Source organism: Onychostruthus taczanowskii, unplaced genomic scaffold (genome assembly GCF_017590055.1).
Source record: "Onychostruthus taczanowskii isolate IOZ18803 unplaced genomic scaffold, ASM1759005v1 scaffold58, whole genome shotgun sequence".
Taxonomy (NCBI): domain Eukaryota; kingdom Metazoa; phylum Chordata; class Aves; order Passeriformes; family Passeridae; genus Onychostruthus; species Onychostruthus taczanowskii.
The window spans coordinates 8,003,728-8,029,095 of NW_024503457.1; the positions used below are offsets into that span (position 1 = coordinate 8,003,728).

Below are 25,368 nucleotides of genomic sequence, written 5' to 3' on the forward strand. Positions count from 1 at the left end.
GCTGGCCGTCCTCAAGGCCCCTCTCAAGATGCCTGGAATCCCAGCTTACAGCCTCATGTTGTCTCTCTGGAGCCAGCACATCTCTGCAGAAGAGGACACACCACCTTCAGAAGCACTTGCATTGTACCAACCCCCCAGCTCTCTGTGAAGTCCAGGCTGTAAGAGGTCTGAGCACAGTGGGCTAGGGAATGGTAAGTGCCATAAGCAATTATTTAAGACAGCTATTTAGATTTGATCTGTACAACTTAAGCTTGTTAAAAACAGTGCACTTACGACCACTTCATATTTCAATTTTTTTTTTAGAAGTAGCAAATTACTATGAAAATAATAACAAGAGACCTGTTGCTATTCACGTCTATATTTTAAAACTTTTGAGTAAGATTTACTCAGGCTTCACTATACAAAATGTCTTTCAGCATCTTAAGTGAAGCTGCAATTTTTAAAAAACAGAAATGTTTTTAGTTTCTAGAGTTTCTAGAATGAATGTCTTGAAAGGCTACCCTTCTGGGGCTCAGCAAGGCCTTGAGGAGTGTCTCCAGTGCTTGAGGCAGGAACACTGGCTGCAAGGGCACTGCATCAATCCGGATGCAGACATGGGAATTAGTCATCCTCTGAGTCACTCTCCCCTCTGGCTGGGACACACGCCCTGATTGAGGACATGAGCTGGTCCTGGATCTGCTTCCTGGGGTTCTCTTCGAGGTCTGTCTTGATAGCACCCGACTCAGAAATCTTCCACTCCAATTCTGTGCAGTGCAAAACAAGAGTCATGAATGTAGGGGAGCAAACTGGAAAAAGCCTACCCTTGGCTCCCCAGGTGATTTCCCTTATTATCCTACCACCACCACCACACCAGGGCCCTCCTCTTCTTCTTCTTCCATACCCAGATCCAAGCTCCTGCCTCGTTTACCACACCAGCGCCAGCCAAGCCCTCCTTTCCCAGCCCCTAGTGGTGACACAGGTCCCGGCCCAGGGCACAAAGGTCAGGGTACTGCTCTGTACGCACCCTCAGTGACATCCCCAGTGCCACTCTGCTCACCTTGCCACCAGGAGTGCAAAAGAGGTGATGGATACAGAGCAGCAGCTCTAGAAGCAACTCTCCCAGTGAAAGTGAACTCTACCTCCTTCTAACCACAAAGGGCAGAAAACATATTTGCACATCCATTGCCAGTGAAGGAATACAGCTCATACATTACAGCTGCTCCCATCATATATTGAGCTCATCACAATCAGAAGAGGCAGGGAATAAATTTAATAAAGGGCAAAAAATTGTGGAAATTTCATTTACACATCTCAATTACAGGTATTTTCCATGGATGTACCTTGTAAATAGGATTCACCCCATTGCCTCTACATCACTAAGTATTAGTTCCTTTAGACAGCAAAGAGAGACTTCACCACCCACAGTAGGCCCAAATTGGACTGGATTGCTTCCCAGAAGTGGTAGAAAGTCAATACAACACATTCAGTTGAAACTGTTTTCCTACTGCTGCTGACAATCCTATCATCAAATCTAATTTCTTTCATATATTACAGAATAATGAGCACAACCTCACACTTTCTTTAATCTTCAGTGGAAGGCACATGTGCTTAGGGGAGAAGGAAGACATAGAAGTGGCAAAATTTCAGTACACAGCTTTCTGTGATGACTGAATTAAGATGATTCAGTCAGGGACAACAGACAAACATACGCCATCATCTTAAAAATGAAACAAGGAGCCCTACAATCCAGTGGGCAAGTGCACAGATTATCATGTCACTGCAGGCAAGGGCAGTCGTTCATGTCCAAGACACCCTAAGAACATGCATGGGAACTGTTTACCTTAATATATCCAGCAAAATTTGTTTCACCCAACACAGGGCATAAATACTTGCACACAAAAGACAAATACCTACATGTTGGCCTATCACTGCTTTTACAAAACAGTCATGTGGCTGAGCAATAGGGGTAGGAAAAAAAAAAATCTAATATCATTTTCAGTACCACCCTTCTCCTAAGCCTCATTTCTCTCATTCCCAGCAATACAGTTTTGCTTTTCCTTTGGAAGAGCAGAGATGCAGACACTCACCATCCCTTGTCAAGTTCATGCCACCAAACACCAAAGGCCCAATGAACTGAGCTTTGATGTCTCCCTCCAGGTACACAAATATCGTGGGGAGGTTCTTATCAGGGTAGTTGGGAATGCAGGTGGTAGAGATAGCTTTGATGAATTTCACGTCTCTGAACTTCTTTGCAAGCCCACTCATATGTTGATTTATTAAGGCACAGAGTGGAATTCTGCGAAGAACAGCAACAGACACACATAAGGAGACAACAAGAGACAACTTGAAAAGTAAACAGCTCCAGAAGAAATGTCAGAAGTATCAGATCGATGACTTTCTGCAAAGACAGAAGTACCAGAAGCAAATTCTGTATTCTAGCATTCAGAGGAGATCAACACCACTGGAGATTCTGGTGTGTGGTGGGTTTTTTGTCTTAATATATTAATAATGCAACATTCCCCTCTATCCCCTTTGTATTACGGGAAAGTGGTTTAAGAATTTAAGATACTTAGAAATTGCATGAGCAAGGGCAAAATAAAAACAAAACTGCTCCTGGAAGAAGGTATGCAAATGATGATCAACACCTATGAGGCAATTAGAGACAAAGAACAACAGCAAGTATTTATAACCTTTCAAAAAAATCTAGCTACGTTAACAGACCTTTCTGACAAGGTCTTCTGTCATGGTGACAGGACTGCAAACCTTGCTCACTCCATTTGTATGCCACTAGAAACCAAGCTAAATACACATTGATCCTTCCTATTCACAGCCCCTTGCATTTGATCCAGAATAACTTCCAAAGCTTGGATATTTCAGTGGCAGCAGCTACCTCTATGGAAGCTGTATGGTACACATCTTGTTGTGTTGTAGAGATGTATAAAAAAGCCACTTCATGGTAACATCATTTTAGAATAAAGTGTAGCAATCTTGACTCAACAGTATTAAAATTACTAATTTGTTTTTATTTCTTAGAACTCAAAAATTAGTCCTTAGTTCCACAATAACTACACAATTACCTTGGAGCATTTCCAGATATTGACAGTGCAAGGTTTAATGGTTTAAAAAAAAAAATAAAATCTTACCCTTGTTTGTAGAGGTGTAAGACTACCCATATACCTTTTCCAGCTTTTGTAACCTCTTGAACATAATCCTTTCCCGAAATCTCCAAAACTTCCCCGAATTTATTCTTCATTTGAGCTGCCTTCATTTCTGCTAACCTTTGCTGCCTGAATAGCCAGGAATGAAAAAGACGTCTTGTGAATAGATGCATTTTTTTGACAGAACATAACTTGAAGGAGCTGGTTGAGGCCTAGACTTCAGAGACAAGTTACAAACTTCTTCTAAGCCCAGAGCAATAAAAGCAAAATGACACTGTACATGCTGTTGTATTTGCATCATAGGCTAAAGCCACATGCAAGAAGTAAATCTGTGTTTCGTTAAATACTTTTTTTCCTCATTTCTGGCCTCACTAGACATTTGTTTTCCAGATAATACACTACCAAACTAAATGGCAAAAGCCATGAGAGACATTACAAGACAGAGGGAAACCAACACTAATTATGCAAATCTGCAGCACCTTAATCTCATTCACACAAAAATTAGGAAATACTGGAGGTGATTTTCAAAGCTCTCAGGATCCCTGGCCATACACTCAGCAGGTGCACATTATCTCTGCAAAGCTATGCTGTAGATAAAGGATACTGAATTCAAACACTGTTATCCTTTTAAAGACACTTAGAAGCTCCACAAGAGGCCAAAACCACAACCCCCTTCTTCCACCATCCTAAAAACATCCTTTCTCTTCAACAATATCTAAAAGCATATAAAAGAAAGACTCTCCAATTATCACTAAAGCCAATTCTTTAAATTCTTCAAGCTGCTCTGACCTGTACATTTCAATAGCTCTCTCATCTTCCTCATTAAATTCATCTTCATTCTCTTCTAGCTCTTCCAGAGTCATGTCCTCGTAAGTTTTCACTAGAATAGAAGAAACATTAAATCAGCAAAAACCTCATTCCAGGATTAACACCCATTAACTTTCATCAGTACAACAGAATTTATTTACTCTAAAGACAGATTAATATGCAGTGGATTTTTAAAAATATTATCTCAGAATAATAGAATGGCTTGGGTTGAAAGGGACCCTAAAAATCACCCAGTTCCAACCCTTCCTGCCAAGGGCAGGGACACCTTCCACTAAACCAGGTTGCTGAAAGGCCCATGAACATGGCCTTGAACATTTGCAGCGATGGGACAATTTCATCCACAACGTCTCTGGACAACCTGTTCCAGTGCTTCATGACCCTCACAGCAAAGAATTTCTTCTTAATATGTAATCTAAACCTACTGTCCTTCACCTTAAAGCCATTCCCCCTTGTCCTATCTATCACCCCATGGTCTTGTAAAGTTGGAATTGCCATTAGGAGTTGGGACTTCAGTGATCCTTGTGGGTCCCTTCCAACTCAGGGCATTCTATGGTTCTATTCTATGATTCTAAAAAGTCTCTCCCCAGCTCTTTTTTCAGTCCTTTTGGCACTGGAAGGTTCTCTCCCAAGCCTTCTCCTCTCCAGGCTGAACAGCCTCAGCTTTCTCCACCTGTCATTATTATTCCTAATGGATTGTTAGGAAGTGTTGTGTTCTTTAGAGATACAGATGGAAAGAATATGATGGAAAAGGCCTCTGAGCTGAAGGCTGCCTAGATTAGCACCCAACTACCTGCACCAGCTTTCAAGCTTAGCAGCTGCAGCACAAATGTGCACATTCACCTGGCAGACTCCCTTTGCACTGTTCCTGTTTCAGTTTTCAAACATTTACTTCCATAAAAATACAGAGCTGACATGAAGAACAAAGCTTTCCTGTGCGGGAAGAATCCATGTGTTGAGGAATGTATTTGTTTGATACCATAAACAGCTGATCACCCTGCACAGATGAAGCTTTGGTATCCCTACAGACCTGGAAAATGATACATTGCAGTCCTGTGGGGCACAAAGCTTTAAAGAAGAAGAATTCAATTTATCTGAGGTAATGAAGTCCTTGGAAATGTTTTGGTTTAGACACCTGTGTTTAAAAAGGAGAATGAGGACCCTTGTCCCAAACTCTCAACACCTAACTTTCAAGATCAATACTCATATCTACATATCAGTATCTAACTCCTACTCAGAGTTCTCCAACAGCATCACATAACAAACAGTCAATAAGAGTCACAAACATTTATTAAGCACAAACATCTGTGCCTGTTTAAAGACTAAAATAAATAATTTAAAGACTAAAGTCAAATAATGCAGAGTATTCCTGAATGGTGCTCCATGTCCTCATAATGTTTCCACATGGAAATTTACTGTAAGGTCAGACCTGTTTACAACTGTGGTGGTCAAAATGGTCCCATTCAGTACTTACCTATCATGCCGTCCTACTAATTGCACTTTGGCTGAAGTATGCTTATTCCTAACAATAGTAAGAATATAAATAAAATCACTTAATTATAAGGTATATTCTTTAAGAATAACTTAGAGCTCAAGACTTTCTTTTTCCCCCCACAGAAGTTGAAGTCACTTTAGTTGTGTAGCATATAAACATTGCTGCCGGTCATTTCTTTGAGAAAGCTTCCCCCAGGAGCCATTCCAAGGCTTCTCCTGCTGCTGCCTGAGTTGGCTGGTCACTCACCCAGAGATTTCTGAAGGATGGCAAACTGCTCCTCTTCCTTTGCCCGTTCCTGTTCCTCCACATTTTCCTTTGGAGGAAGGATACCTTTCTTGCGCAGAATGTCATTCCACTCCGTGTCTTTATTTGGATCCTGGAACAGAACAACAAATGGAAGGTATTTCCTCAAGCTGAATTCTACCACTTCCAGAACTTAACACAGTTGCTAAACTGGTAACTGGATGGATGGTGCCAGAAAGCCACAGTACAAATCCTCCTGTCGCTGAGGCTTCTTTCCAGCCCCAGACCTGCAGTACCCTGAAGCCTGACTTTGTTTTATTCCATCCCACTCACAGCACATACAGGAGGTCTTGGCTGGGTACCAAAGTTTGAAGCACTGTAACCACTGCTGCATCTCTCAGCAAGTACAATGAAAGACTAGGGTATCAGCTGGGTGACAGGGAAGCATGCTAGCCAGAAGGCTTCCTTACAGACCCTCAGCAGGACAGGCCACCAAATCAAGGGTCACTGAATCAGGAGACACTAGTGACAAGACACACACAGGCACAAACCTTACAGACCTAGCGCTCAGTGCATGGGAAGTCTCTTTCCTAGATTCAAGACAGAGTGAGTATGTAAGTGTTTAGAGAAAAACAAGCCATCTCTGTCAGCCAAGCCCATTGCTAAGGATTCAGATCTAAATTTATAGCCAGACTATTCCAGAGATTTTACTGTAAAACAGCTGCAAAAAATCCTGCAAAACAAGGCCAATACACCCCTGCATATTGTTGAAAAGCTGAGTATGAGATATTCCTATTTAGCAGGCAATTTTATTTAAAATACAAGAAATCTCAGCGACAAGCGCCCATAGGTTGATTGTGCTTAGTTGCTGTCTTGGCCTAGGTCCAGTTTAGAAAGTGAACACGCCTAGTGCTTTGCTATAGCTTGTGTCAGTACGCCTTACACCAGGTCTGTTCACGGCCATATAACCACCTCTCCGCCCCGACTGAGCCCCAGTACTTACGGACTATGGGGACAGGAAGGGGGAGATAGGGGCAGAAGGGAAGAAACAGAAGAAAATAAAGAAAAAGAACAATGTAGCTCAGCAAACACAACACCAGACACTTTCCGCGCCCATCCCCCCCCCGTCTCTGATCGCGGTCACCTTTCCTTCGACTCCGCATTTACTATCATTTACTAGAGGCGGGCCCGGCGCCACCGCCGCCGCTTCCCGCAGCGCCTAATAAGGACGGTCCCGGCGGTGGGAGGCCTCGGGCCGTCAGGGGCCGTGGGGCGGTTTGGGTTGAAAGGCACCCTGAAGATCGAAACTCCCCCTGCCGTGGACACCTTCCAGTAAATCAGGATACTCCAAGCCCCTTCCAGTCTGACATAGAAAAACCATGTTTGAGCAGGGATGTTGGACAGGTGGCTCACTGTGGTCCCTCCCAGTCTATTTCTGTGATTCCCTGCAACTTTTGTTTCCACTTCACTGAGCCTTTTTTATCTGTTTGTTTTTCATACCCTGCGTTATTTCCCTACTGATTTACCTTCTTATTTTCTTTCCCTGATCTGTTAAAAAATAAAATAAAATAAGCAATCAAGCCTCTATTATCTATTCTTATTAGGCATAATCAGCTGTCCTTGTCATATTGTTATGATTGGATCATAGCCAACTGATATTATCAGAAATTTGTCTCTTGATAGTTACTTTTATTTCAGTTTTGAGTCTGTGTTAAAGTATCACTCAGAAAACACTGAAAACTGTGTCAGATGTGGTGACCCAAATCCATTTGGGGTCATACCCCATTCCATACAAACAGGCACCTAGGCCTGTCCTTTCAAATAAATAAGCAGGTCTTTTCAGCTTGTTTTTCAAAGACACACAGCAGAGGGAAGAGACCTGCTCCTGCCTCCCTTCTCCCCCTTTTATTCTCTGTTCTCTAATTGACAGATCTCAGACTCACCCAGATCTCAGTCCTCATAAAAGAACCTTAAAGAATCTGCCGGCAGGCCTTAAGAGTGTGCTTGAATATGTGGAGGAAGGACTGTCTCAGCTCTGGCAAGGGCCTGAAATGAAAATTTAGAAACGCCACTGGCACATATTAAAGGTCGTGGGCATCCCATTAACAGCCAGTTATTCTGAAGTGGGCTGGCCACTTTCCCTGTGCTAAGTCTGGGTTACTGCAGGGAAGGCACAGCCACCTTTTCTGCCTCTGAATTAGGAGAAGAGGACAGCTGTGCTTTGAAAGGACATGAGTCCTCAGTTTGGATATGCAGAGGGTACCCCATACTGGTTGTTCAATGCCCTGAAGTGGCAGGAAACTCAACCTCACTCAGCTTAGACTAAATGCTCATCCTTGCAGGAAAAGTGGGTGAGTGCCACAAATGCAGGCGCTGTGAGGCTCTGACCCACATCTGGTGTCTGGCAGGCAGAACCAAAGGCTGAACTGTTCATGACAGTTTTGTTGTCTGAGTATTTTGCCAGAGCCTGGGCTTCTGGGAGTACCCTCTGGTTTAAACAGTCAACTTCTGTGGCTGAAATACCATTCACAGCCATGGCTCTTGTATGTTGCTGGTTGGAAATCACTTTGAGTGCCAGAAAATAAACACAGAAAGAGCATGAGCAGGAAGTGAGCACTCATTTCTTTAAAGGCTGCTCAAAAATATTCCTTTTTGCCCAGGTGAACAAAGAGGAACTAGCCAAGCACCCTCAGCACCAGAACCACAGTAAACCCTGAGCCCCATCTGGGACAGAGTTACCAGAAGAAGTGGCAGAAGCCTAAATCTTAGGAGCAGCCCTATCACATCACTTGGTGAGACTCAGACACATTGTGAACAAAGCATGACTCTACCCAGGACACGTCTAAAGCAAAACACAGTTTCCCCCTCCCACCCAACTAAAAATATATTTACAAAGCCCATTTTCCCTATGTGCTTTTTTTATCAAGCTTCAGCAGGAAGAAGAGGATTGCTTTTACACATAGCGTGCAGACAGAAATACTCCAGCCAGTGGGTGAGAACTGGCAGTGCCACAGTGAGGCTGAAATGTAGCTATGGCTCAGCCCTTGCAGACAGCCTGCCTTCTTCTCCCTCACCCCAGCCAATTTGCTGCTGAGCAGCTGTAATGTATTTCTTTTTTTGCCCCAGATCAGGGATTAGGTGAAGGAAGATGAAGCACATGTGTAAATGATTCATTAATTACCCAGGTGACCTGCTGATGAGGAGAACAAGTTGCTAATAAAAAATCTGGGCCCGGGGTAAAGGTGTTATGTGGCTTGTTTGTGCTTGGGTGCAGGTTGTAGCAAGGCACAGACTGGGAAAAAATAAGACTTTTTGAAGGTAATGTGATGTAATTTTCATCTGTAATGTATTGTGGAAGATTTGGGGTTGTGGGCTTCATGTTATTTTGTAAGTTAGCTGCCTCTATTATACAGTATGACTGTACTGTGAATTATTTAGAAAAAGTATTATTTGGTAATAGGTATAGGGACATAGGGTTTAGTTTGCTTGGACTTTATTAGGGACTGGGTTGGGTTTTTTAATTTTTACTTTTTTTTACCTTCTTTTCAGAGCTTATTCTAGTTTTTCTTAAATAGTTAAACCTCTCTGTAAAAGCCCCTGCATATTAATGTGTGATGGGTGTTCCTGTATGTTGTAAACAGCTGTGCTGGAAGTTAACTGTCCTCTACTTACAGACTAGAAATATTATTTAAATGAGTAGTTCTGCTACTCCAGTTGGAAGAGTATTCTAGTTGGGGTGGATTTTCTTTATCATGAGGAAGTAGATGGTAACTTCTATTCTTCAGTCTGCATTGTGCTGTCCAAATCAATTCATCCTCCTCCTGGTACTGAAGATCTCCAGTAGTAGTCTCATAAAAGCCAGAGAATACCACTTAAGGAATTAATTTAAAGCTGTGTATGAAAATGTCCTGGAGTATTTGGGATATAACAAGATGTAGGCTGCAAGAATTTTTCCATTTTTAGATTTAAAATGGAGGGAAGTTGTAACTTGATAGTACAAGTTTTTTTTTCAAGAGCAGATTGCTCTTGAAAGAAGAGACAGGCCTCAAGTTAGCTTTGAGGTAACAGTTGTGGTGTTTAAAAAAAATCTTGCTAAAGAAAACCCACTGTGCCTCAATCCTAAATACACTCCAAGTAGCAGGGGAAAGCCTGTCTTCTTTTGAGCCCTTCATATCCAACTTCAATAACCCTTGATAGGTTTTGCAATGTGATCCTTTTCCTAAAAGGCAGGCTGTAAAAGGGTAATAACTGTTAAAATTTTAGCCCTGCTGTTGATGAACTGTGGTGTGTGGTGTGCTCTTTCCTCAGGACAAGCACGAGCTTTCTCATTGATGTGGAAGAGCAGGACTGACCTTGCTGTTGCCTCCTCTTGCTGTCCATTAGCTGTAGCCCAAGCGTTTTGAAGATCTCCAGCCCTCTGTGTCTCCTCGCCTGTCAGAATGTCTGGACGTGGAAAGAAACACGCAGTGGCTGGCAACCCTAGAAAAGCATTAAAGAAAAGCAAATCAGCCAGGGCAGGTCTGCAGTTCCCCGTGGGCCGTGTCCATAGGCTCCTGCAGAGAGGGAAGTACGCTGCCAGGATTGGCTCTGGCGCTGCCATCTACCTGGCTGCAGTGATGGAGTACGTGACGGCAGAGGTCCTGGAGCTGGCAGGCAACGCTGCCCATGAAAACAGGAAGACCAGGATCATGCCCAGGCACATTCAGCTGGCTGTGAGAAATGATGAGGAGCTGAACAAGCTCTTTGCCTGTGTGACCATTCCTCAGGGCGGGGTTATGCCAAATATCCTTTCTCAGCTCCTTCCGAAGAAAACTAGCGGAAGTGTTGCTGCTTCTCAAGACTATGGTGGTAGCCAGTGAGACTTGCTTTTCCTGGTCTGGTCTGTGCACCTATGGATGCTGGGGCTCAGTACCACTAATTTGTATGTGTTTACTTCTTTGTCAAGTACTTTGCCTACAAATTTTAAGGCATTTTTAAAGTGTGTAATAAAGTTTCTGGAATGCAACACTGGTCTCCTTTTCTCCTTTCTCATGAGTGGAAGAACAGAAAATGAAATTTTAAAAAATAGCCGAGCACAGCACCTGAGTAACTTTTTTAAAAGTCCAGTACATGCTTACTTTTGAAAACATGTTGCAGGTAAGTGTTGTGAAGCATGGAGAGGAGTCAAGACACATGCTGCTTTTCCTGTCAACTTTTCTTCCATCTAGCACAGATTCATCATGCGATTAGTTCAGTGTCTCAGAGGATAACTCTGCTTTAGAGGTTAGTAACCCTGTGTCTTTAAAGCCTTATTGCTCATAAAACTGTAGTGAGCATTTGCTCCATCATTACAGTAAGTCTCTATCAGGGCAAAGCATGCAGAAAGTGGTGGAGCCATCTATTCTCTCAACACAGATGACAAATTCAGTGTTTTTCCATTGTACAAAGTTATCAAGAACTTGAGAAAGGGTCTACTCTACCTTCTCCCCTTCAAAGTCTGTTGGTTTTGCTCTATGGATTGATAATTTTTTAAAATATTCATTATTGCATCATTAAAAAATAAAATGGCCCTTCTATATTCAGGGGCATTTAATTTACTTTGACTGTAATTAACAAGCAGCAGGTCCTCTCAGAGGAGGCTTGCTCTGGTATCTGCTTTATAGCATATTCTTCCTCACAGCATATTCTTCCTCACAGCAAGGCCTCCTTGGAGGTCAGAAGCCTGAGCTAGGAAATGCCAAGTCATGATGACTGGGCCTTAGAAGCCCCTCTCTGCTGCCTTTCAGCCCCTGCTTATCTCCCTGTAAGCCTATAGGTCACTTTCCCCTGACCCTTTCTATTGGACAATTTCCAAAACCCCTGTAGGGTATGAAAACCCCTAATTCTGCCTGGTTCGGCAGAAGAGCTGTCACTGAGACCCTTCGTGGAAGACCCTAATAAAGAATTCTTTGGAACCTCACACCGCCTTCTCCTCTCCCTGCGTCTGCTGCTTACGGCCATAAGCAAGCCAAAAGAGCTGATAATCACAGAGCTATAATCGCTAAGAGCTAAAATCACTTGAGCTTGCTTGGCTGCCTGCAGCTAGGAATGGCTTGGGAGATCGGACCTGGTCTGAGCCTCCACTGAGTTATCCTGGCCCCAGCACCCCACCGGGCGCAGCCTGGCTGGAACCTGCCGTGATACACATTCACTGCCTTTTTCCTCTGTATCAGGATGCTCTGTGCTGGGGCAGCAGACAGAGAAAAGGGTCAAGCAGAAGTTGTTGTTGAGACAAATAGTTCTGAAGTGGTGAAAAACAGTGAGATGTGAGAATGGAGATGAAAATGTTGTAAAAATAGAATAAGAGATAGATACATGAAGGAAAGAGCAGCATAAATGTCAGCAGGAAGTGAATGTAAATTTTGTGTGAGGTAGTATTTCACAATAGAATAAAGCAAAGAGTAATTCCCTTTTTGGCAGGAAGAACTGGGTGATACTCTTTTGTTTACACTATAAAACTTGTCAAGCAAGAAGAATGTCAGGATACTTCTGGCTGTTCTGGCTCTGCATTTACACCTGCTGTCCTGTTACGTACACAACAGCACTACTGATATTTTCTAGACATATTCTTTCTTCCACAACACTTGTTAAAAGTTAATGCATCTCATTAAGCTTTGAACCAGCCCTGGCAGGGGCCACCAACAGATCAAATGTTCTGCTGCTGAAAAGGGAATAAACACAGTTATGGTTCTTCACCGCTGCCTTACAACCCATCAACAGTGAAATTACAGATCCTCAGAAACCTGGGGCTAGAACAAGGAGAAAAGTTGATTTATTGTGGGTTTGGTTTTTTTCCTTAGAGGTGTTGCCACTCTGAGAGTGGAAAAATGCAGAACTTAGTTTTGGCACCTGGTTTTGCAAAACATATGCTGAGGAGTAGTTAGACATTTACTGGAGTAGCATTAATTACACTGATAAATACTGATGCATTCATGTAATCAGAAAATAAGATTTTTTTCAATGATGAAGTGTCTTATTGGATTATAAGGTAAACTCAACAACCATTACTGGTCTATTATGGTCATTTATGTCATTATTTGTTCTAAACATAGGCATTGGGAAAAAGTTCAGACAAATGCCCAGATAATGAGCACTTAGCTTCGTTGGAAAGTTGGGGTTGTATCCAGGTTGATTAATAGGCACTGTGGATGATTTTGAACAGAAATGCACAGAATATCATAGCAAAATGTTGAGTCTAAGTAGCCATACCCTTTTTCACAGAGGGGGAAGATAGAAAGGTGTTACCTTAGTAGTGAAGATGCTTAGCTTCATACCCACAAGTAGGCCCCTGCTTAATAAAGTGCTTGGTAAGTATGGAAATCATGCTCCTAGGTAATTCTAATGAAATTGTGATAAAAAACTTTCTTTCATGTAATACAGTATAAGAGAGCCTCTTCAAACCTCAAATACAATAGCAATAATTTTGCTTGTTCTCTTGATCACTGAAGTGCTCATTTACTTTGATGAAACAAGACATTAATTGCATGGTACTTTTGCACATGACTAGTTCTCATGTCTCATGCTATAGTTTTCAACTTAGCTCAGTCACCTGTAGCTGAGGCTGGTATATGACTTGGTTACAAATCAAAGCAAAAAAACCCATTCAAAACACAGCTCCTCTGGCATCTGTCTTGTTACTGATGCTGCAAAACACATTTGTCTTGATGTGGTGTTACTTTCCTAACTCAGTTACGCCATGGCGCCAGGGTGTCAAGGAAAATAGATGTCTTCAATAACACCCCGTTAGAGAAAGTGTGTACGTGGTGCTCCACAATTCAATGAAGTGGTGAACAGATGGAAGCACGGGGGTGAAATGATGCCTGGAAAAGCTCTTCTTCTTTTACCTGTCTAGAGGACTGACTGAATGCTGTTGACAGATGTCTTGGTTGTGCAGGGTGTTTGTAGTTCACTCTGCACTGAGATTTGTGTGTTTATAAGCTTGATATCTTCTGTCACCTTCACCTTCTCTGTAAGGAGAGGAAACATCCCAAGTTATGGCCTCAGAGAGTCTTGTCTTGGTGAGCACAAGGGATGCACAAGGTCTGAACCTGTTCACTACCCGAGCTGGTCAAGCCCAGCGTACCATGGAGAGGGATAGGGCGCAAGCACCTCTGCTTTGAATATCCCACATTTGATGCTGGCCTTGCCCTCTGCTGACCAGTCCCAATATTGCAATTCCTAAACACCGTTGTCCTCTTGAAAGTCAAGTGCTGCTCTTTTGGAAGTCACAGAGTAGTGAATTTGTGTTATAATCTGAGATTATTCATAGTCTGTGGAACTATGCAGACTGTACAGAGCTTCTTTTCAGATGGATCACACATAATTGCATCTGGGTGCCCTGAGGTCAGATCATGCACGTTCTACATTTTGGCATTATCTACTGGATTTCTAGTCGATGTTTAGGTATTTTTCTGGTGGATCTTTAGACAGCTGTACTCCAGAAACCTGTATTTATGTGTACACGTCTTTCAGTGCCATGATTCAGCAGGTACTATCTGAATGGCTGTGTAGTAATCCCTGGGTGCAGAAGTTTTGTAGTAAATATATCCAGAATTCTTTTATTTCAAGTTTGCCTTATGTTCTTGTTCAGACTTCCTCTATTGATCTTTCAGCAGGTTGAAGCCTAACAGGGAGATGGTGTTTGGTGTACAAGGTTCTTTGCACCAGAGAAATGTCAAAATTTTAGGTGGTGAATCATAACCTGCTATAAGATCAGTCACATTTTTGGTTTTGTACACTGGAAAAAGTTGATCCAGAAATGACTGAAGGAGACTTAGTAGCTCCTTCTAGTTCAGTGCAGAAATCTATCAGAGCAATAAAGACAGTTTATGCAGTCCAGCTCAAAGATACGTTTGTACCCTGTTTAATAAGGTAGATGAATAACAATTGCAATGTGGGAGTTGTCTGGAACAGGTAAGTAAGTTTTAAGAATGATTGCCATATGAGCAACAAGTAGACATCCTGGGATCACCTCTCAACTCTAAAATCCCAGCAAATAAGTAAACACGGGCATTGATGAATGCTGACAGGAATGGTGAGTTTGAAATGAAGCATTTTATCAATCCTCACGTCACACTTTCCTTCTTGCAAATCAACCCCACTTCATTCAGAGTTCCAACTTTCCTTTACCTCTGCCTTTCCTCTTTGCTGGTTGCTCCCCTCTTTCTTCTCCTGTATTGCTCTGTACATGAAGCCTTACCTATATTCAGCAATGCAACCCCTCCCATGTAACAGCCTCTACAGTTTCTTACTCATTCCACATTGTATTTTGTTTTCTCCTCAACATTATGATATTTGACTGTCTACAGTTACCCATCCCCTTGGCTGCAAAGTTGCAATTGATTATTCCTCACTATGTGCAATCACTTCCTTTCATCCTCAGTGAGCTGTACATTTTTTTTTCCGTAGTTATCTTTGCCAAAGTCATTCTGAATGCTCACTCTGTCCTGCAGCATTGCCATCCCTCGCAGCTTGCCATCACCTCAAGATTTAGTAAGTGAGCTCTTCCCTGTGGGAGCTGAGCAGGGAGCGAGGCTGTCCAAGTCACAAGATCACAAAGGGACCAGAGAGAGGGAACTAAAGCACCAAGAAGGTTTTTCTCTTGTGCTTCGTGCTCTGTCTCTTTGGTGAGTAGCATGTTGAGGCTGAGCAGCACTTGCTCCCGCACAGATGAGTGCATTTCCAGGTCCCTTGCTGTGTGCTCTGCTGAGCAGTGCCTTGCTGAGCCCAGCCCCAGCAGGTCAGGCTTTTAAAGTCCTAGGCCAGCCTGAAGTGATTTTTGAGTCAAGTTAGGTGGCACGAAGATGTGCACTCCAAGATGTGCATTCCTGCCTTTCCAAGAGTCCACTGAGCTGTTCTTAACCACATGCTCTAAGCTGCAGCAACTGGTTTCAGGAGTTAAGTGCCACAAAATAATTTCCCCTTTGCAGCTGAAACATGTTGCTTCTCAGTGTAATTGAGTGTCCCTCCTTGCTGCTTTTTATGACAAGAGGATGGATAAGGACCCAATTTACTCTTCTAAACACACTCAGTACTTTGAATGTCTTGTCATAAAACTCTAGATTTGTCTCTTCTCTGCCTGACAGTGAGAACTGAGCTTTCACCTCTTTTTTTTGCAGAAATATTTCTGTGCTTCTAATTGTTGTCACCTGTGTCTGCACTCCTGCATTTCTGCTGTGAGTTTTGCAGTGGGATATTCAGAAAGAGTTTCAGGCCAGAGATGACCTTTGCGTTTCTATAGTATTAATTTCTCCTGTTTTGCAGGTGACATTTGAATTGCTCCAGGGAGCAAAGATTTCCACTGAGCAGTTAACAAGAGTTCTTCTGTGCTTCTTACAGAGGAGCCACAGTTACTACAGATATGACTGAGGAACATAAAATAGGTTCTCACCTGCAAATTAGCACCTATTTATCAATTTTATTTAAGTTTCAAGACTCAAACAGATGTTATTATTGAAACCTATTTAGTGTGAAGGAAGCCTTTGCTGACTGCAAGAGCACAGCATGAGTTGCCTATGATACAGTACTGCTTCAGTTTCACCTCAGCCATCTTGTTTACTTTCCCCAGCAGGATGGGGAGAGAATTGAAAGGGTAAAAGTGAGCAAAGCTGTGGGCTGAGATAAAGACAGTTTAATAGGTAAAGCAAAGCAGAACAAGGAATTCATTCACTGCTTTACGTCAGCAGGCAGGTGTCCAGCTATCTCCAGGTAAGCCAGGCTCCATAATGTAGCTGTGACTTGGGAAGACAAACACCATCACTCTGAAGAGGTGGGGGTGTGTGTTTCTGTCCCTTTCTCCTCCCCAGTTTTTATGGCAGAGCCTGACAGCATACAGTGTGAGATATCTTCGGCATTTTTGTCAGCTATCCCAGCTGCATCACCTCCCAACTCCTTGTGCACCGCCCGCCGCCTCACTGGTGGGGTGGGAAACAGGTCTTGAGATTGTGCAAGCCCTGCTCAGCAATAGCTAAAATATTCCTGTGTTATCAACATTGTTTTGGTCACAGATCTAAAGCACATCACCATAAAAGCTGCTATGAAGAAAATTAACTATCCCAGCCAATACCAGTACAAATACTTATGTAGAACTGAACAAAATTTGATACTTTTCAGCTTTGGCCTCTGAGATGAAACAAGCCACAAGTGCAATGGCAGTGCATTTGTAATCATTATCTCTTATTTATTTGCATTGCCAGAGTGCATCCCCACCACTTGTATTTGGCTTAGTTGTTTCTTCCACAGGAACATCCTAACTGCTTCCAGAGATCTGAGAAGCCAGAGGAGCCAGCATCCCTTTGGTAGTCTTTCCAAGGGCTAATAATTTTCTATAGGATTTGACAATACACTGAACAACAGCTGTGTCCTTGATGGCCCTCCTAAGCACTGGAGGGTCTATTAGATTCCCCTGAAGGCATCCTTCCTCCAGGCTGAACCAGCCCAGTTGTCCTTGCATCTCCTCAGGGGCAAGTGATAGAGTTCTTACCACCTTGGAGGCCCTCACTGCACTTTTTCTATGGCCTTCCTGCATTCTGAGCCTCCAAAATGAGTACTCTGCCTTAGATGCAATCAACAATTGCCAAACAACTCATCCCTCTAATTGCCAGCCAAACTTCTGTTAACACAGCCCAAACTGGGAACTTACCCAGATAAAACCCCACCAAAAACCCCATAAAATGACAAAACACAGGTATCTCGGGTTTGTTTTTAAATACAAAGGTGTCTCCAGATCTGGTTCACATGCAGCTGTGCCAGCATTACTGGAACAGTACTATTCCATAGTAGCCAAAGAGAAGGAGGGATAACAAAGGGCTTGAGGAAGTCAATGCTATGTTCAGGAATTGCAGCCTCATTTGTGTCCCCAGACCCTGAATTTTACTATGTTCTTTTCTTCCTAAGGAAGTAACTGCTTAGTACTTAAAGTTTTGTGCCCGTAAATGTCTCCACATACCAAAACACTCCATACAGTGCAAGCACAATTAACTGCACTACATTTTCAAATGCATGATTTCAGTAAAAAAGGGCAGATGTTCAGAGTATTTCTCAAAAGTGCCTCATTTGTGCTTTATGATAGCCAATAAGGCAAGGCTGAAAAAATACATCATCTGATCAAATAACATATGTATGTAGCAGCAGTACTTGTTCCTCTTCTTTCAAAGTGCTTTGGATTCATCATTTATCACGCTTGAGCACTTAGCTACTCAAAATAAATCATTAAATGTCCGTGATGATTTTAGTATAGTGTTGTTCAGGATGCCTGTTCTGAAATAATGGGGAAATATATTATCTAGTCAAAAGGACAAGCATATCATTTATGACCCTATTAAAGAAGATGTTATAAAATTCACTGTTGCATTTGAAAATTGTCGATATTGAGATGATGGACTTTCTTTGATTACAGCTGGCACCAGGCAATGCTAGATTACAGCCCAAGGAAGCCTAGCATGGGCTTCAATAAAAAAAAGGACAACAAAAAGAATTACTGATTGCAAATTTATTACATGGAACAGCAAATTTCAGACAACTGAGTCACATAATGGACAACCAGTGCAATGGGAAGTCTCTTTCCTTTATGTAAACCAAGTCATTGAGCTGGTAAATGAATCCATGAACTTCACATTCCACGATATTCTGAAACAAATTAACACAGTATCATATTTTTTGTTGAGATGTTGATCTGAATATGACTTAGTACTCAGTTCTGCACACCTGGTTATTTTCAAAGTTAGAAATGAAATAGCTTCAGATTCTAAAACCAGAAGATTTTTATATCTGAAGGTTTAGAAAAGCACCCAAATCTTTATTTGTATTCAAACATGAATCCTTTCCTCTCACACAGTTCTCTTTGTACCATGTTGTAACCCTGCTGACCTTATTTTAGAGTATGGAAGCATGACAAAGAAAACCATCCCTCTGTCAAGGGTGTGCACTCTAAGTCTCTGGGCATGAAAAAACCCTACATTTCTGTCAAGACAGCTCTTAGTGGCCATATGAAATGTGTGTACCTAGGTTAGTACTAGGTTTGTAATGCTTCTCAGTACCTTCTTTGTCATGAGGCTCATCACTGGTGAAACGGCAGAAGAAATTCTTGACACTTTTGGTTGCCTACTTACCACTGCCTTCAATAGTTCTTCCATTTCGAGGCTGAAAAACATAATAATTAGATGATTGTAAAGAAGCAATGGATTACAGACTTATAAGCACACCAAAATACATTCCCATCATGCAGACAGTACTGTATAAAACTGCAGTGAAATTTCTTTAAAACAACATGTCAAATACCAGGGGGACCCATGCAGGGCGGGTTATGCTTTTGAATATGAGAAATTTTCATTCAGCCTCTGCCCAAAAAGCTAGACATTCTGGCTTTAATTATTCTCACTCAGGATTTGGGTTTGAATTCATAGGGGTAGTATAGGCACATGCCTAAGAAAGAGCATGTAAACACCAGCATTGAAAGAACCTAGATGAACACACTTGAAACAACAATTAACTTGAAATTAGGCATAAACGACAGCTGAATTATTACTCTGATGTGACCTACTTTATAGTATTTTTAATTTTTTTTTAAATGTGTTGAAGATATTCCTAAAAATTAGTTTGGTGTTAATCAGAATGTCTCTAAACCAGCACACTGGGAATTAGACCATGTCATAGCTCAGCAAGCCAATGGGTGAAAAATGTGAGAGAAATGATGATGATTTTGCTTTGGCTTTGCCCCATTATTCAGTGTGACTTTGCTTTCTGGGCAGACCTTTCAGACCAGGTGGGCACTCAGCTCAGGCACACATTTGATCTAATTTATTTAGCATCAGTGCGTCTTGACAGTCTCAGAGATACAAGCCACATGGATGATTTGGCTCAAGATAAAACATTTTCAGAGGCATATCTTCAAACAAAAAGAAGTGTTTAATCTACCAGTACCCCAGATCTCATTGTCTTGTCATATTTTAGTCAAACCAGAGCTTTTTGAGCAAATGGCTCCCTAAACTTTCAAGCATAGGGATATTTGGCCTCTATTCAAAACAACTGCAGCTAGAATTTGTGAAACAGCTGCTCGTCTGTGAACATATAACAATGTCTGAGATTCAGAATCTTTAAAACAAAGAGATTCAGATACCCTGAAAAGGAAGAAAGGCCGCCCCAGCGTTCCATGACTGTCCTATAAAATCAAACACAAACAATAACAAAATACTTTAAACCCAATTCCATAGATCTGTTGCCAAATTTTACTATTCTATCAGATTATTGGTAATTTGGGGTCTTTTCCAGCAGCATGCAAACAAGTTATTGATAGTCCCCAATGCCCATTTATCTGGAATGCTGATTAAAAATTAATGCCTGAAGGACATTGTGTCTAGTGTAAATAAACTAGGTTAACATAATTAAAGATTCACAGGGTTTAGAAGAAATATAAAAGACAGCTTTACACATAGGGTATGAGCAGGGTCAGCACAGATCACTTCCCAACCACTGGAAAAAACCCAGCTGAATTTAAAAGAAACAAGGAAAGCGACATACTTCCCTATCCACTGCTACTGCCACTGCTTGTCTTCATATTTACATACCTTCTTTGTAAACTTTGCAGAAGCAGTCTGTGATTCCTGCAAGTGGACACTGTACGTTAATCAAGATGCCAGCATGGTTTGGGTTGTTACAGTGGCCCTCTGTTATTGATGAGGTTGGTGCACTCCATGTGGGAAGAGGCACAACCTTACACTTATCACAGACAGATGTAAGAACAGCAGCAAATGGATTTTTTAAAAGACTGATGTGAAGCCTTGCCTGGAAGTTACTCTGTTCATTACCATCATTCAACAGGCTTCCCCTGCTGTACAGCAAAGTGCAGCTGTGCACTGGGGGGTGAAGCAGAGCTCAGCCTGGAGCTCCACTCTTCAGGCTTGAATTGTACTGATAGCTCTTATCTTGTTAAAATGGGGCTGCTCTTCACCTTTCAGAGTGCCCTTGGTTTTAACCCAGGAAAGATTGCGGGGTTTAAGCCTTCCCCTGCACTCTTTGTTCTTAAGAAAATTGCTCATTTTTCTACTCAGTCTTACTTAAAGGAATAGAAACTTTCCCCATGACTTTATGTGAGCAGACTAAGTTCAACGTGTGATGCAGCCCTGAACCTGCAGCCTGGTTTGGGAGCCCTCCCGGCCATGACACAGCTGCCAGGCTGTATGCTGCCAGCCAGGCAGGAATGGGATGGCTGTGTGCCACAGCCATCAGTCACCCATCAGGGAGTGGGTTTAGTTACCTGGAGTGGGCTTAGAAACAAACACATGTAATGGGCAAGAATGTGAAGATGGGTGAGAACTCAGGAAAGCATGTGGGTGGGGAACTCCAGAGAAGGAGTTTTAAAAGACAAAACACACAAGCAAGAAATAGGGAATCATGGTTCAGGGTATGAGAAGAGGATTTTTTTGGTTCAAGCTGCAAGACAAAAATTTATAGAGTGACTGACATAAACTTACAAGGCTATGAAATACTAGGGAGGAAAAAAATGCTTGCTCAGTCAAGGTGCTTTAAAGGGTGTAAAGGAGGAGAAGACCACTACAGAGAGACAATATGAGTGCTACCTTTGTTCTGATTTGATTATTACACACCAAGCAAAGATAGAGATTGGCTCATGACTCGGCCTCCATTTTCAACTATCCTAACAAATTTATAACAGGTGAGAGATTACTATGTGGAAGAAATATGGCAAAAATGGAGCTTTTAAATATCTTTGGGGTGGAAATTTTGAACACACAGTGAAGTGATTGGACATTGATGTAAAATATTCTTAGTTCTCACAAAATATTTTAAATTCTCCAGGTGGGGTTCAAGTCCCATTCATAACCAAATTGCCATGGACTTTGCCTTTCACAGTGCTGAGGCCTCATTCCTTCTCTTAAAACCCCATCTACCTTCTCTATAGGATCTGTAACTCTGACTGATTTTTTTTTTTTTAATTTGAATAATGTAGAAAGTTAAATTCAGCTGACGTTAGCAGGATTTCATAACTGTTTCACTGGGTTCACTACATACAGACTCATGTTTGTAGTGTCTTCTGAAGGTTCCTTGTGGGCTAAGAAAGTAGGACTTCATGTAATATGAGATTGAGTCAGCTGGGTAAAACTTCACATAGTTCTTTTTCCATACCTTACGTATTTATTTTATCTTCTGCTTTACTCAGACCACACTTAGAAATCATATTGCAGATGTGTAGCTCATATTTTTTTAAAGGATATTGTATGAGATTCAGCTTCCAATCTTGAGGACACATAATTTTTTGCAAAGTGAGTAACTAAAATAATGACTAGGAATAGGACTCTGTTCAAAGTTACCACATTATTCTGGACATTCCCTCATTGGCTAAGCTGTGGAAGCATAAGAGTCAATAGTGAACTCAAAAACATTTATTAGACTTTGTGACTGAAATGCTACAATTGTTTTATACAATCAGCTTCAGTATTGTAGAGTATTTAGTGACTCCTTCAGGAAAGCATGCTTGGAATTATAATAAGATAGAGACACGCTGGCAAGAAGAGATATTGAAACGCACTTCAAAATACTTTCTATTGTTGTCTTCAAGGATCTACTCCTGCTTTGAAACAGCAGAGGTGACTCAGCCTCCACAAGTAAATTGGCCTTTTTAGTATATACCTGGGGGCTGAGTGAATTTTATGGAAAAGGTTTTTTATGAAATGGTGCTAATAAAAAAGTGATATAAAGCAGAACTGATACTGAGGTGCGTCCTTATGTGACTGCACCAACAAAAAAGAGCAATACTCAATAACTCCTCAACTTAATCTCCTTACTCTGAGTCAGAAACACAAAAAAAAACCACTAAACACAAATAGAGTATTAAAGTCACTAAAGCAACTCATGCACCTCTGTGTTCAGCATAATCTAAGGTTTGCTATGGATCCAATGTTATGTATATTTTTAGTGTATTTAACCCTGTGTTATTCAACACTGAGGGTCAGGTTAAAACACTGACTCTGACTAAGTGAATGTTTTGATTCTTCAGCTCTGAATTGGTGAAAAAACAGCAGTTTCATATAAATAATTTAAAGTAACTAAGAATTCCATGCAAACTACTAAGAAGAAAGTCTTTTATACACCCTCTTACATCTCTTAAACCACTACAGTATTTAATTATACATTATTGTTTGGAAAGAAATGTCAGAAAGTTGGTCATGGTGTGGTTGCTTTCTAAGTTTAAGAAGGGGATGCTTTGGAACAAAACAAGTGATTACACCTTACCTCATTTTTATGCATGCTGTTGAATATGGAATAACAGAGATCCAAAACAGTGCTGGAGATCTGAAAAAAAAACCAAAACCAACAATACTTTAATACATTTACTAGGAGAACATGTGTACATGGTTTGATTAAAAACAGGCTTGATTCTGATCCCAGATCAATTTAGATTGAGCACAGTTCACCAAAAACACTCAGAGCAGGGGAAAACTTACTGATGCTATTATGAGCTGAAAAATTACTCTTTTATTTGAGGAGAATACACACAATACAACTGTTGTCAATACAGTCTGGTGCTATAAAGAGATGAAAATCAGCCTCTTATATTTAAAATGTGTTTTCTGTGCTAATAGTTCTAGGGGTAGCTTTGGTTTGTGGCATGTTTATTCTATGCCCATTTTCACCTACCTTTCAGTCAATCCGTACTATAACCTTTAACCATATACTGAAATACACTGTCCCGTACTCACTGCCACAGGACAGGGATTTGCTTATGCATGCAATCACATTAGATGAGAGCTACAGCTTCAAAGGAAGTGAGGTGTAAGACACCTGAAAAACAGGCTCTGGGAACTGTTTTCTACAAGTTTTGGTTCACAAAACTGTAACATTTCAGAAAGAAAAAAACAGCACAAAATGTTCAAAATGTCCAAATATTTCCTGATCCTGCAAATATTTTTCTCCCTGCTTTGAAAATGACCCTTTGGCTCGATATTAAATGCAGTGCAACTGATCTTTCACATACTGATCATTTCTTTTAAAGCGTTTGCAAGCCTTGGGCCAGCAGAAATTATCTGTGAAAACTTCCCCTTGCTCCCCTCTCCTCTGAGCACCACAGAAAAAAAACATCCACCCACCAAGCACCAAGCCAGGACCAAACGGGACGTTTAAATCCTGCAGAACTGTCTGGCACTTCTTGCTCCAGCTAGCTACTTGTTAGCTACTATTGGCATAATATTGGCATGGCAAGAACAGGGGGAAAAAGTGCTTTTCTTTAGGTCTGCATTAGCTTCACAAGGAGGAGAGCACACAGACCAACAAACTTGCCCTGCTCTCCAGAGCTGCTGGCTCTCTGGCAGAGGCTCTGCCACCCGCAGACATCGATGCTCCAGGTTATACAGGACAATTAGTACGTCTGGAAGAGAGAGTCTCAGCAGATCAAACACATTACAGGAATCAAGTTACCTGGGGTTGATCGGACATTTCCATCCACTGACTGAAACACAGTGCCAGTTGCTTTAAAAAGTAAAGAGCAGACATTAACAGTGTGTCTATCATACCTTCGGACCTGTGTTTTTGCTCGGTGCTGGCTTGTTATTAGCCTTTGCTGACCCAGGTGTCCTATTCTGCACCCTGCTGCACTCCGCACCCCTGCCCATCCCTGTTCCACCTGCCGCTGCGGGCGGCAAAGGGCGCCAGCCTCCCCCCTCTCGTTACCAACCCCCAGGGTATTTCATAAGGCATTTAACAAAGTATTGCCAGTCCGTTGCCGATTTCCTACCTCAGAAGAGCCTCGTTTCCCACCTTCCCCGTCTCTTGCCTACCTCTGCACGTCGCATGGCTGTCAGACGCCAGTGACAGACGTACCTGGTTTGGGGGCAGCTCCACACCGTCCCGGTAGCGCGAGAAAGGCTGCGGGAACCCTGCGGGACGGGACACGGCTGTGTTGGGATACCGCGGAGCCCAGCCAGGAGTGGCTCCTCGAGAGGAGCCGATCCTTTCCAGGGCTGTCTCGCGTTCCCCCGGTCCCGGTGCCGGGACGTACCTGAGCCCCGCGGGAGGGCGCAGAGGCAGCAGGCGGCCAGGAGCCAGGGCAGGGCGGGCGGCGGCGAGGGCATGGCGGGGATGGATGGATGGATGGATGGGCGGATGGGCGAGCGGACGGGCGCCTTTATGGGGCCTCGCCGAGCCCCATACGGAGCCGCCGAGCCAATGGGCGCCGGGGCGGTCCCGAGCACCGCTCCCACTGTCGCTCCCACTGTCGCTCCCGCTGTCGCTCCCACTGTCGCTCCCGGACAAGCACTGCCGCCCCCGCGGCTCGGCCCGCCGTGACGAGAATCCCCCACCCCAGCATTAGGGACCCCGCTCTCCACCCCCTAGAACCCTCCGCCAAAACTGCTTCTCTAGAAGAAGCGACTGAAAGAGTGAGAGATGAGAAGATGCTGTGCCTGGTCAAGTGACAGAGGAACAGAAAATTCAGTTTTGTAGTAGGGCTTGCTGAGTGTTTGGAAATTATTTCTCCTCATGACAGCTTGGGAAATAAAGTTTGCCTTCTAATTAGAAGGGTTATGAACTTTCATACTGAACAAGTCCCATTTTACTACCTTTATCTTCACATGAAATATAGAAAGCCATCCACTTTTTAATTCATTTCGTGGTGGGTATGGCTGTAGAATACAGATCTGC

General features: G+C 42.4%; 3 protein-coding genes across 3 annotated transcripts; 1 reads left to right on the forward strand and 2 right to left on the reverse strand.

The window, feature by feature from the left end:
* Positions 1 to 345: 345 nt before the first annotated feature.
* PDCL3 (phosducin like 3) lies at positions 346 to 10,080 on the reverse strand. Its single transcript, XM_041418032.1, has 6 exons — positions 10,053 to 10,080; positions 5,704 to 5,877; positions 3,927 to 4,017; positions 3,123 to 3,266; positions 2,067 to 2,275; positions 346 to 743 (listed from the first exon to the last, which is right to left on the reverse strand). The coding sequence occupies exons 1-6, from the start codon at positions 10,078 to 10,080 to the stop codon at positions 601 to 603; spliced, it is 789 nt and encodes a 262-aa protein (XP_041273966.1). The 3' UTR covers positions 346 to 600.
* Positions 10,081 to 10,139: 59 nt separating this feature from the next.
* LOC121343132 (histone H2A-beta, sperm-like) lies at positions 10,140 to 10,559 on the forward strand. The gene has a single exon (XM_041418034.1). It carries the CDS (start codon positions 10,140 to 10,142, stop codon positions 10,557 to 10,559), a length of 420 nt encoding a protein of 139 aa, XP_041273968.1.
* An 8,260-nt stretch (positions 10,560 to 18,819) lies between these two features.
* On the reverse strand, positions 18,820 to 24,800 carry NMS (neuromedin S). The gene is made up of 7 exons (XM_041418035.1): positions 24,728 to 24,800; positions 24,550 to 24,605; positions 24,148 to 24,198; positions 22,966 to 23,025; positions 20,283 to 20,318; positions 19,835 to 19,876; positions 18,820 to 18,858 (listed from the first exon to the last, which is right to left on the reverse strand). The coding sequence occupies exons 1-7, from the start codon at positions 24,798 to 24,800 to the stop codon at positions 18,820 to 18,822; spliced, it is 357 nt and encodes a 118-aa protein (XP_041273969.1).
* Positions 24,801 to 25,368: the final 568 nt, after the last annotated feature.